A 12671-nucleotide genomic window follows, 5' to 3' on the forward strand; every position below is an offset into this window, starting at 1 on the left:
GGTAGGGGCAGGGAGGTGACACAGGTCACCTTCTGGGTGTTGAGGACAGTTTAGAGGGGACCCTGTCTCTTCCTCCCTGGAGGTGGGCCTCACTCCTTGCTGTCTGGCCAGGGGGCTGAGCTCTCCCTCCCACACACTCCTAGCACCCTGTCCTCGGGTAACAGCCGCAGTGAGGGACACGGACCTGTGTTGCTCTGTGTCCCCTGGGTCCTCTGCTCTGTCAGTCATTCCTTTGAAAGCCCAGGAGACCAGGGGAGGGTTCTGGGAGTAGGAGCCCCAGTGAAGCCTTCCCCAGGGGGCTCCTGGTCTCTGTAAAGAGGCTTTCTCCTGCTTACTGACCTCTTCTCCCCTCCCCCCTTGCCTGTGTGCTGGGACCTGGTCGTGGCGGGTGCAGCCAGAGCAGCAGGAATGAAGGTAAGGCCAGTGGGCAGAGGACTGGCCTGACAGAGGGGGACGGGCCTGCTGGGTCTGCGTCCCAGCCCCTTCGGCCCTCATTGTCTTTATGCGTTTGACAAATACCTATCAGGCACCTACTTTGTACTCGGCTCTGTCACAAGAGTCACAGAGATGAATAAGCCATGGCCCTTGCCCTGGGGATCCTTCTGTACCCTTTTCCTGGAACAGTACCCTGGTGGTGGCCCAGCCTGGATCTTCTCCATTTTCTCTCTCTGGGGCAGGCAGGCCTTGCTGGGTCTTGAGTTCCTGACCAGGCACCAGCCCCAGCTTTCCCAGGTCCCACCTTCCCACCTTGAGGACCCCCGCCCCCGTCCTTCCTGGGCCCTGGTGGAGACCAGGCGTTGGGTGTTCAGGCGTGGCTTTCTGGTGTAAAGCCTCCATGCGCCCAGCCGCTGGCGGGAGGAGGGGGCTTGCCCAGAGCCAGGTCACGAGGGGGTCTTACGCTCTGACCAGCACGCAGGCAGTGCCGGCGCTCTCCTGGACTTCGGGCGGCCCCCTCGTGCTCAGGGTGTGCAGCCGGAGGCCCAAGGGGCTGCCCGGGAGGAGGAGGAGGAGGAAGAGGAGGAGGAGGAACAGGCCTTTCAGGTGTCTCTGGAGGACTTGGCAGGGCATGAAGGCAGCGAGAAGGGGGCCAGACTGGAGCCCCCAGGCTCAGAGGAGGAGGAGGAGGAGGAGAGCCTGGCAGTGGCGGAGCAGGTAGCCGATTTTGCCAGCTCGCTGCTGGCCGCCCTCCACTGCTGGCACTATCGGGCCAACGCTTTACTTTTCTCCCAGGGCGCTATGGTGAGGTGTCTCTCTGATCTCCCCTCCTCCTTGCATGTTCCCTGGCCAGTGCATGCCCATCCGGGAGTTCTCTCCCCTGCCCTCCCACCCCTCTGTCCTGTTCCCTCACTCCTGCCATCAGCACCTAACCCCTTGCCCACTGTCACGCCCTGGTGAGCCCTTGGCATGTGCTGTTCCAGTACTGGGCGTGAGCTAGGGTACTACCCAGTGAGTGTGACTAACCGGGTGGGGGCGGCGGGGAAGGGGGGAAGCCAGTGGGGCTGGATCCCCAGACCGGGCAGTTCAGGCTCGGGTCTCAGGCTGGCTCTCAGTACAGCCCAGTCCCCTTGGGGCTCAGAAGGTTTGCCTCTGTTGGGCTGCGGAAGGTCCCGGGAGCTGACGGTGGCCCTCTGCTTGCTGCAGGAGAAGGGACGCAGGGAGTCTGAAGGCCCCAAGAGCCGCAGAAGGTCCAGCGGCCTGTCTCCGACGAGTACTGAGAAGCGCGTGAGCCTGGAGTCCGCCTCTTCCCTGCCAGATGTGAGTGGCCGGCGGGCAGCAGGGCCCGTGAGGATGCCCAGAGTGCAGGTCTGCGGGTGGGGCTAGCTGGCACGGGCCCTCCTGTGGGCCCAAGGGGACGGGGACCGCCCCCCCCGCTCCCCTCCCCAGACTCTTGGCCCTTTAGGAACCCTGTTTGGCCTCTGGGCATATGGTGGGGTGAGCAGGCAGCTCCTTTCTATGAATTAGAAAAAGAAGCCCCTTTTTGACAAGATACAGTCTCTTGTCAAGGGCCATATTACAAGTGACCGGATTTTAGGTCCCTTCAGCCAGGCCTTCTTGTATAAAGCTAGCCAGACATTGGGCTCATGTCTGTGCCCCGCTGGGTACTGACATCTGGGCACTTCCTCCACATCCGATGTTTTATTTCTTCCTTCTGTTCCCTGCAGCAGCTCAGGTAGAAAGAGGCTCAGAGAAGTTGAGGGACGTGCCTGGCGTTGGGCAGCTTCTGAGGGGCAGAGCTGAGATCAGACCGGAGTCTGACTTAGAAGCCCACATTGCACCCCCTGCCACCCCATGCTGTCTGTGGGTGGGACCAATACCTTTGTTTTCCCAGAGTTACAAGAAAAAGTGTATGAGGCCTTGACCCCAGGGCGGGCCTCACAACCAGGGCTGGTCTGAGAAACCTGGATGACATTGGATAGGAGTCTGGGGTGGTGCTGTCCCATGATAATAGGAAGCAAGCCACACGTATAACTTAAAATTTTCTAGCAGCCATGTTAACAAATTAATTATTGAATGCCAGCTATTTCAACGTGTGATCAATGGAAAAAGCTATTAATGACAGTTTATACTTTGTATGAAGTTTTTGCAATCTGGCGTGTATTTTACCCTCACAGCTGTTTTCAGTTTGGACTAACCACATTTCAGGTGCCCAGAAGCCCCTTGTGGCCGGCAGCTGCTGTGGGGGGCAGTGCAGGCCTCGACCATGGGTCCTGCTTTGCAGACTCTGGATCAGAACAGTTGGCATCGGGTCTGGTTCCTCAGAATGTAGAGGGTCTGCTCTCCCTAAAGGCCCCTCTGGGCAGCTGCCTGTACTGGCTGGTTTCGGGGTTCAAATGACCTTCATGGTGGTCAGGGGGAGGTTCTTGGCATTTGCTTCCTTCCTTACCTGTCTGCAGGGCATATGTGGCGTTGTGCCTAGGGCCGGAGGCTGCCTGGTACGAGCCAAATCCCTGTCTTCCCCCACTCTGACTGGACTCTAGCGTGTGGTCCTATTGCCCTCTGGACCCTCATCCACACAGGAGGTCCTGGCCCCTTGGGTAGTTGGGTGTGAACCCAGAACAACCCCCATGTGGCCTCTAGGGCTTCAGGAAGCTGCCTCTCCATCAGGCATACCCTGTGCTGTGTGCTCCCACCTTGTCCCTGTCGCTCCCAGGCAGGCTGTCACCAAGAGGTGCCACCACTCTACTCCATCCGTGTTCCTAGAATTTTCCTTGGGTTTTATAACCCAAGACCACTAGCTGCATGATGACTGAGGGACATCACCACGTTCCTCTCCCTAAGGGCCTGTCTCCCCCACTCTCGAGTTGTGCTCCTTCTCTTCGCCTCTGGTCCTAAACTGCGTGCCCTCTCACTGGGCTTTGAGCAGGTCTTGCTGTCCCCTTCTGTGGGTCTCGGGGAGGGTTTTGGCTCATAGGAGCTCTCCTGTCCCAGGTTGAACCAGACCCTGAGCCTGAGATGGAGCAGGAAGTATTTGCTGCAGTGGAAGTTCCCGGCATCGAGGAGGTGCCCTCAGACACGGAGTCTCCAGAAGCCCTGGAAACACAGCTCGATGCCCACCAGGAGCTGCTGGGCCTGGACGCCCCGGGGGACATGGTGGACTTCGTGGTGGCTGAGAGCACTGAGGACCTCAAGGCTCTGAGCAGTGAGGAGGAGGAGGAGGAAGAGGAAGAGGAGGAGGAGGACATGGTGGCCACACAGGAGGCCGAGAGCCTCCTGCCGCCCTCTGTGCTGGACCAGGCCAGCGTCATTGCCGAGCGCTTCGTCGGCGGCTTCTCTCGGCGGAGCAGCCTGGCGCCGGAGGATGGCACGGCTGGCGGCTTTGGGAGCCCGGGGCTCATGAGCCGGAGCAGCAGCGTGCTCAGCCTCGAGGGCAGCGAGAAGGGCCCGGCCCGGCCCGGCGGCACCGCGGATGCCCTCAGCTCACAGCTGCCCCCAGAGGTGGACAGCGTTGCGGGCGTGGCCGCTGAGAGTGGCCCTTCGGTCAATGGGATGGAGCCCCCGAGCCCAGGCTGCCCAGCAGAGCCTGACAGGTCTTCCTGCAAGAAGAAGGAATCGACGCTCTCCACCCGAGACCGGCTGTTGCTGGACAGAATCAAGAGCTACTATGAAAACGCAGAGCACCACGATGCGGGTTTTAGCGTCCGGCGCCGGGAGAGCCTCTCCTACATCCCCAAAGGGCTGGTGAGAAACTCCGTTTCCAGATTCAACAGCCTTCCCAGGCCGGACCCGGAGCCTGTGGCTCTGCTGGGGCGCAAAAGGCAGGTGGGCTCCCGGCCGCCTTCGTGGGCCCTGTTTGACCTCTCTGGACCCGGCCAGGTGAGCGCTGGGGAGCCGGCTCCTATCACAGATGCTGAGTTCCGGCCGTCCTCAGAAATTGTAAAGATCTGGGATGGAATGGAGTCTTCTGGGGAGAGCTCTCGGAAGGGGCCCGGCCAAGGCCAGGCCAACGGTTTCGACCTGCACGAGCCGCTCTTCATCCTGGAGGAGCACGAGCTGGGGGCCATCACTGAGGAGTCGGCCACCGCCTCCCCCGAGAGTGCCTCCCCCACGGAGCGGCCCAGCCCGGCCCACCTGGCCCAGAAGCTGAAGGAGCTGGTGAAGGAGCTGAGCAGCGGTGTCCAGGGCGAGCCGGTGACTCCGCTGCACCCCCGCATCGTGCAGCTCTCGCACGTGATGGATGGCCACGTGAGCGAGCAAGTCAAGAACAAGGTCTACCAGCTGGCCCGCCAGTACAGCCTCCGGATCAAGAGCAAATCTGTGACAGCCAGGCCACCCCTACAGTGGGGAAGGGCAGCTCCCGTTGTTCCTTGCCTGCAGGAAGAGGCCGGAGCACCCTCAGGCGGCAAAGGTATGAGACGGGGGTGGGCAGCGGGCCCTTCCCACAAGTCTGGGGTGGGAGAGACTTTTAGGAGCAGGTTGGCTCTTGGGGGAAAGGGACCCCTGTAGAACCATGACCAAAGAGAGGGCTGGATTTCACACACAGGTGGCATGAGCCCTGGCGGTTAGTCTGATGCCCAAGGCCAAGCGTGTGGCCGTGGTTGAGCCTCCTCGCTGCCCTCCCCGAACCCTTCCTGTGGAGCAGAGACCTTAGGGGGAAACATGGCCATGGGTCCTCTCTTCCGGGAGAGTAGAGGCTCTTGTCTTTTCCTTTGACCACTGACTCTGTTCGCTGCCTTTTCTTCATTCTTCCCATTGCACCCCCCCCTTTTTTTAAAGATTTTATTATCTGACAGAGCACAAGCAGGGGGAGGATGCAGAGGCAGAGGGAGAAGCTGACTCCCCACTGAGCAGGGAGCCCGATGTGGGCCTTGATCCCAGGACCCCAGGATCATGACCTGAGCTGAAGGCAGTCGCTTGACTGACTGAGCCACCTGGGGGGTGTCCCACGCCCCCCCTGCCATTGTCCTTTGATGAAGGGGCCGTGGATGGTGAATGTGATTTCTCTCCCCTCACAACCAAACCCCAGCAAGCAGCCTGGCCTGGAGCGTGAGCAGAAGGCAGTGCAGAGTCCTCACTTGTGCTCTCCCCTCCCATGCAGCGATTCAGTCTGCTCACTCTCTCCTCACAGGCAAGAGAAAGCCGGTGCTGTCCCTCCTCCACTATGAGCAGGCGGTGGCCCAGGAGCACAGCCCACCCAAGCCTGGCTGTCCTCGGCATTTGTCCATCAGCCCCACTGCTGCCAACCCGAGGACCACCTTGCCTGGGGTCCGGCCCTCCTCTCGAAGCCCCCTCATCCCCTTCGACACGGAGACCTTCAACTGGCCTGATGTCCGGGAGCTCTGCTCCAAGTACGCCTCTCACGACGAGGCATTCCAGGCCGAGGGCAGCCGGCCCCGAGGCCCGCCGGTCAACCGCAGCCGCTCGGCGCCGGAGAACATGGTGGAGCCCCCTCTGGCGGGCAGGGTGGGCCGCTGCTGCAGTGTGGGCTCCGGGAGGGGCCGGGCGGGCCCAGAGGCCGCACAGCCCCAGCCTCTTGGGAGGTTGCCCCAAAGCAGGCCGGTCGGAGAGGAGGCCCTGTATGTCACCGCGGACCTCACCCTGGAGAACAACCGACGGGTGATTGTCATGGAGAAGGGCCCCCTGCCCTACCCCGCTGCGGGGCTGGAGGAGGGCAGCGGGCAGGGACCAAGCTCGCCAGCAGCCATGGTGGGACAGGGCCTGGATTTCCAGGAATCTGGAATTTCCAGGAGTCCGGAGTATTGGCCAAAGGAAGAGGCTCCCAGGGACCCAGCGGACCCAAGCCAGCAGGGCAGAGTGAGAAACCTGAGGGAGAAATTCCAGGCCTTGAACTCCATAGGTTGACTCTGAGTCCTGGGAGAGGGAGGAGCCGTGTGGTGGGGGGACGTGGAGGAACCTTGGCACGCTTGCCCAGAAGCCTGGGCTCCCCCTGCTCACACGAGCCCCTGAAAGAATGGTGTGCTTAGCTAGTGTCTTCACCTGCTGGGAATGCCTCGGCGCTCTCCTGGGCTCATGGCGACTTTCATAGGCCCAGCTGAGCCCTTCTACCCACTGAGGCCAGTGTAGCCACTTCCCTTGTTTATAGTTCCTCTCTAGTAAGAAGCCGAATATTTAAGCTCTCCTCTTCCCAGGGAGAGCAAGCCGTGCTCAGGCCTCCAGTGTTGGGCTGACCACTGCCAGGCTGAGGAGCCTGCCCAGAGGAGACGTGGGAAGGTGGCCTGGGGAGGCTTTGCTCTTTAATTGTGCCTTTTCTTAGAATCCAGGCAGGAACAAGGCCCATAATTTATTGCTTTCCATTCTGTGGTATATTTGTATGCGCATGTGTTTGTGAGTGTGTGTCCTTCTGTTGACTGCTCTCCCATGAAGAATGTAACAGACTGAGTTCAGGTACTTCTGTGGGTTGTGTTGCTGACCCTGTGGTTGTCGCTAATGTATATACATGTCATTATTTGCCGATGGTGCAATAACCGCTGCTGACCAACCGACCTGCGTGCGGCTCCTCACTGGGCCTCGCTGGGGAAGGGGGAGCTGACCGAGGCCGGGGCGCCTGAGGGAGGCGGGCCGTGGGGGCGGTTGCTTCCACGTTCCCGCATGTGTCATCTGTGCTCACGGAGCGTAAGGCACCAGGGTGCGTGCAGGGAACCTGTTCTCTGTCTGCCTGGCCTGGTGTCCTGTGGTGGTGGTGGTGGGGGGAGACGACACCGTGCCAGCCTTGAGCTCTTTTCCTCAAGGACCAAAGTTGAACTAAACCAGGTGAGGAAAATGAATGGAACATTTTTCTAATGGGCAGAAATTTCCAGTGTCGGGTGCTTTTTCTCTCCCCCTCTAGTTCCCAGGAGACATCGTAGGAGACAAGGATTCTAAACTTGGAGCCTAGACGTGCCTTGAGGTGGCTTGCAGCATCACGTGAGGAGAGCAAATGTGTTTTTTTTCTGGATGGGGCCTCAGTTTTCATCCCATTCTCAAAGTGTCTTTTCTCCAAAGGGCTGGGAGTGCCTGCCTATTTCTGATTGGGCTTTCTGCCCTTTCTCTGTGGTAGACCAGCCTTGTTTGGCCCTGTTCCTGCAGGCAGGTGTTCCCACAGGTCTGGGTTAGGGCTCCGCAAGCTTCTGATCTTGCAGGATGGACTCAGTGTGAAGGCAGTTTTGCAGAGTCTAAAGAGGTCAGGGGAGGAGTGGAGGCCAGGGGAGGTCTCTCCTAGGCAGAAGCAGACAGGGCAGAGCTACTCGCTGTCCTGAACGTTCTGAGGCCACTGCCACTGTTGCTGAGGACGGTTGGCTCCTACCAGGCTTGGGGTATGATGCTCAGTAGCCAAAAAGGTACTGGAGTGCGAGTCAGGACACCCAGGTTCTGGTCCTAGCTCTGCCATTAATTTGCCAGGTCACCTGAACTCTTGCTTTTTTCCCTCATCTACAGATTGAAGAAAATGGATGAGGCACTGCTTCTCCAACTCCCTGACTCAGACCTTTCAGGGGGTAGGGCCTGGAAAGTTGTAGTGAATGAACACTTTCCCCGGGTGATCCTTAACCATCTAGGTTTGACTGGGAGCCTTGAACCAGCTCACTGGTTCTCACTCGCTACTGATGACAGTCGTCTGTGGAGCCTTTTGAAAAATGATGACGCCAGTTTCATCCACCTAGACCAAGAGAAATCGCCCCCTGGAGATGAATCTCAGGCATGGCACCGTGATTCTGACGTCCAGGGAAGGCCAAAATCTCTGGAGCTCTGTGGGGAAGAGCTTGCGGCAGACCCGGAGGTGGTTGAATGCGTGCGTGAGCGAGGTTCTGTCAGGGTCTCGGGCACGGCACAGCAGCTGGGTATGGGTGTAAGATGCTGTAGGGACCAACCAGAGACTCTGGCCCCCGTCTCCATGCCCTTGCTCACTCAACTACCCCTCCTTGGTCCAATTCAAAGGGAAACAAAACTAGTCAAGTAACTGAAAGATGGAGCATTATTGATTTATTAGAAAAACTAGTAAATGGGTTTTTTTCTGATTCGTGGAAGCACATTTGAGCAGGTGGAGGACAAGGCCCGGCTGGCCCCAGGGCGAGCGCCAGATCGCGTGGTCTGTGCCCGACAGGGTTGCAGTCCTGTGGAGCTGCCTCCTCCCTTGTGTCCTCCCTGAGCTTGCTTGTCCAAGGGACCAGGCCATATGGGCCTCTGGATCCTTGCCCCCTCCCGCTAAAGGGCAGGGAGAGAGAGCCAGGACCAACCTTGGGGACCCTAGTTGCCCTCCGATAGGCAGGATAGAGAAGTGGTGTGGTGGGGACGCTGAGCCTTCCACAAGCTTCCTGTTATGGGTGCTAGTTGTGGGGGCTGGGGGGAAGCCTGAGGACCCCTCCATTCCCCCACCTCAGTCAGTCAGTTGAGGCCAGGGGAGGAAGGGGAAGGGGAGAGGGGAGGAAGGGGAAGGGGAGAGGGAAGGAAGACCACCTGACCATGCCCAGAAGGAGCTTCCTCTAAGCTGCCCTGGGGAGGAAGCCTGTTATGCTGGTGTGGACTGGAGCTGTGTCAACCTAGTTTGGGAATACTGTTAAAAGACTGAGAAGTAGAAAATGTAAGGAGAGGAAAACCCTTGCCAGGGCGCCAGGAGCTTTGCCTCGTGTGGCACAGTCTCCCAAAGCTGGGCTCCTGTAACTTCAGTGCCGTTGGTTGAGTGTCTTGGGGCCTGTGTGACATGGGAGGGATGCCTGGGGCGCTGGCCATAGCTGGCGGGTCACATGCAGCTGGCTGCCATTGCCCAGTGTGGAGGACCTGGGCTGGTGAAATCCTACCTCTTCCTTTGGGGCCCTTTCATTCTTTGGACTGGAGTTACTTGCTGGAAATGTCTCACCTCAGTTGCTACTTTGGCACACATGGAAGGGAGGGGGGGGCCCCCCTTGTCTCCCTAAAGCCTGGCCCTGGGGAGGGAGTTAAGATTCTTACCACTACCTGCTCTTCAGTAAGGAATGTGCTATTTGCCTTGGAGCAGGACATGCCCTCAGATGGACCAGAAGCCTTCTTCATTGCCAGGTGAGTGTAGTCACCTCACTGCCTCCTGCCTTGGTTTCCCCAGATAGAGAGGGAGGCCGGTAAATGGTATATACTAGCTTCCCTGTAGATGTAAAGAGAGATGTAGGATTAGACGTATAGGGGCCCAGTGAAGACCCTGGCTGCAAAGGTGGGACCACCCAATCTGGGGATGTCAGGCTCCATTGGAGAACTTCCTTTTGCTGTTCTTGTCTGAAGTTAGCTTCCCCTTGACATGGTGGTATTGATCTCTAAGCTGTGCCTGCACTAGGGGCTCCCGGGAAGGCCTAATAACTCTGGATGCCTACCCCTGTGGTTGGTTGCTACCTGGACCTCACCCCCTTCCAGAGGAATCATCTAGGTGTGTCTAAGGCTCCTCATAGAGAAGGTGATGGAACAGCAGCTGTGGGCCCCAGGGACTTTTATGGTCTCTTCAGGGGGAAACACCTGCTGCCCCCAGTTGGACCCCTCTTTTGGACCTAAACCCAGTTAAGATGCTGGGCTGGGGCTGTATTGCTTTCAGAGTGGTGGGTGAGATCCTTGTTGGAACGAGAGCCCTCTTGCCTCCAGACGTCTGACCTTAACAGCGTGGGGAAGGCTATCCCTGGGGAAATAAGGGGCAGGGCTCCTTTGTGCCTGGGGAAGGAGGTGTTAGATGTTTGGTGGCCTTTGCACCCATGGGACTTCCCCAAGACCCGAGACCAGGACCTTCAGAAGAAGCCAAACAAGGTGTGCTGTACCTTCATGGCCCAGGCCCCCGCACTTGTCCCAGCTGTCCAGGGGTTGTGTGACCGTTTGCCCCTCCAGAAGAATAGGTCATGAACTTTGCTGTCTGTCCAGCCAGTACCCTCAGATGGTAGCAGCTAGACAGGACACATTGGGCCTTTGGCTTTGGGATGCTTTGCTGTGGGTGCTGGGGTAGCCATATTCTATCTGGGGACCTGTACTGTCCCTAAGGGACCCTGGGTCTGAGTTGGATAGTGCTGGCTTGGCTGGGAGTTGGGGAGGATCCCAGAGTGGAGAGGCAGAGCCTTGGCCAGTGTCAAGGTCTGTCTGCCTCCTTCACCTCTGAGCCCTATGCGGCTTGAACTGCTGTTTTAAGAGGACCAGCTTGAGAGCTCTTACCTCCTTTTACCACCATGGTGGTGGCAGAGGGCACTGGAGACAGCAGGAGAACCTTGCATTTAGGACCCCCCGACCTTGGGAGGTAACCCCCCCTTTTTTTTTTTTTTTGGTGAGAGGAAGAGTGGAGAAGGGATGGGGTGGCCCCTGAGGTGAGAGTCCCAGTTCTGAGGAAGCCCAGGGGGGAAGAGGCCCCTTGGGTCCCCAGGGTCCCCAGCAGCCCCTTGCCTAGAGCTAGAGCCCTGGGCGCCTACCTGAAGCTCTTTCCCCATGCCCATACGGGGCAGGTCAGGCATTTCCAGTGTCCTCGTCCCTTTCCCTGGCCGTGACCCAATGGGAGGTGGCCCCAAGCAAGACCTGCTTTGGTGGGCAGCATCTGAGGAATCTGTCTTCTCTAGCTTCTGTGGGGCCTGAGGGCTGGAGGGCCCTCGGTCTGGAGAAGGGGTTGGGAGGGGAGGGCAGGTGCCTGGGAAACCGTTTCCGCCCCAGGGCCCTCCCCCCCCAGCCCTTGACGGGGGAGCCTGGGCGGCACGGGAGCAGAGGCAGGCATCAGCCGGCGGGTGGAGGCAGGGATCGAGGCGCAGCGGGCCCAGGCCACCGGCGGTCGGTCGCAGTCAGAGCAGGCAGGTGCAGGCAGCGAGGGGCCCGGCGGTGGGCTGCGGGGAGGACCGGGCCCAGGCTGAGGCCGCGGGCGCCCCGCCAGTCCCTACATGGCCCGGTCCCGCTGGCGGGGTGCCAGAGGGGCTACTTCTTTTTGGGGAAGAAGCTGAATCTCTTCTCCTTGTCCTTCTTGCCGAGGCTGGCGTCGGGGCCGCTGACGGAGGGCAGGGGCAGGCTCTGTGCCTTGACGCGGATGCTCTGGGATTCGGTGATGGCGGCACTCATACCCTGCAGCCAGGACAGCATCTCCTCCTGCAGGGCAGGAGGGTCATGGGCCACCAGGGAGGGGGAGGCCCTAGGGCTCTGCTGGGAGGGAGACCTCTGCTCCTTTGCCAGCGGGGGCCTGGCCTAGGCCGCCACGCACTCACCTCATCCTTGCCGTGGAAGAGCCACTCACTGCCATTGCTCAGCCTGAGACGAGAAAGGGTTTCCTGCTAGGCGGCCCCCTCTGCCTGGGGAGGAGCCAGAACCCGCAGCCTCCCCAGGACCAGAACCCTCCCACGTGGCACAGCACTTGCTGAGAGGTGAAAATCTGGACTCAAGCCTCTTTGATTTGAAAAGACCCCAAGGGGCAACTGAGGCGTGGAGCTGGTCTCCAGGCTCCCGTCCGGCCCCAAATGCTGCACTGAGCTGCCAGGGAAGGGGCCCTGGACTGGAAGGGCCTCACCTCAGCTTGAACACGTGCTTCTTCTTCTTGTAGTTGGCAGCAATCTCACAGATGGCGTGTCTCAGGGCCAGGGGTTCCTCCCCATGGTAGGGCACCCCCAGTGCCAGGTTCTTGGCGTCCTTGTAGAAGGTCAGCTCACTGTTCCGGAGCACGCAGTACAGGTTGCTCCAGGACCTGCGAAGATATCGGCTGGCGGGTCACTCCTCCACAATCAGTTCATACAGCTTTACCTTTTTTTTTTTTTTTTTAAAGATTTTTATTTATTTGACAGAGACACAGAGAGGGAACACAAGTCGGGGGAGTGGGAGAGGAAGAAGCAGGCTCCCAGTGGAGCAGGGAGCCCAATGTGGGGCTTGATCCCAGGACCCTGGGATCATGACCTGAGTTGAAGGCAGACGCTTAACGCAGCCACCCAGGCGCCCCTACCATTTTTTTTAAAGCCATTTTTGTCCCAGTAAATAGTAGCACATTTTACAGTTAAAAAAGGAAATGAAAATCATCTGCATGTAATTCCACTACCAAAATTTAGCTATTGTTAACATTTTATGTATTTTCTTCTAGTCTTTCTAGTCACATATTCACATTTTCTTCTATTCACATATATAATGAAAATTGGATTGTATTGTATATTTATTTTCATAGCCTGCTTTTAAGATTAACACTATTATCAGGGCGCCTGGGTGGCTCAGTTGGTTGAACATCCAACTCTTGGTTTTGGCTCAGGTCATGATCAAGCCTCACGTTGGGCTCCATGCTC

The 12671-nt window shown here is 58.7% G+C and overlaps 2 protein-coding genes across 2 annotated transcripts in view; one reads left to right on the forward strand and one right to left on the reverse strand.

The window, feature by feature from the left end:
* PLEKHG3 (pleckstrin homology and RhoGEF domain containing G3) overlaps positions 1–6941 on the forward strand; it is a 37684-nt gene extending 30743 nt beyond the window's left edge. Inside the window, 4 exon segments of the mRNA XM_034642337.1 lie at positions 395–414; positions 1642–1755; positions 3430–4846; positions 5567–6941. Of these exon segments, the coding sequence (XP_034498228.1) occupies positions 395–414; positions 1642–1755; positions 3430–4846; positions 5567–6300 (2285 nt within the window). The 3' untranslated portion in view covers positions 6301–6941.
* Positions 6942–8389: 1448 nt separating this feature from the next.
* Positions 8390–12671, reverse strand: part of SPTB (spectrin beta, erythrocytic) — a 123057-nt gene continuing 118775 nt past the window's right edge. The window contains exons 33-35 of the mRNA XM_034642336.1: positions 11915–12088; positions 11616–11658; positions 8390–11499 (exon numbers count right to left, since the gene is read on the reverse strand). Of these exons, the coding sequence (XP_034498227.1) occupies positions 11332–11499; positions 11616–11658; positions 11915–12088 (385 nt within the window). The 3' untranslated portion in view covers positions 8390–11331. The remainder of the gene's footprint in view (positions 11500–11615; positions 11659–11914; positions 12089–12671) is intronic.

Source organism: Ailuropoda melanoleuca, chromosome 14, assembly GCF_002007445.2.
Source record: "Ailuropoda melanoleuca isolate Jingjing chromosome 14, ASM200744v2, whole genome shotgun sequence".
NCBI lineage: Eukaryota > Metazoa > Chordata > Mammalia > Carnivora > Ursidae > Ailuropoda > Ailuropoda melanoleuca.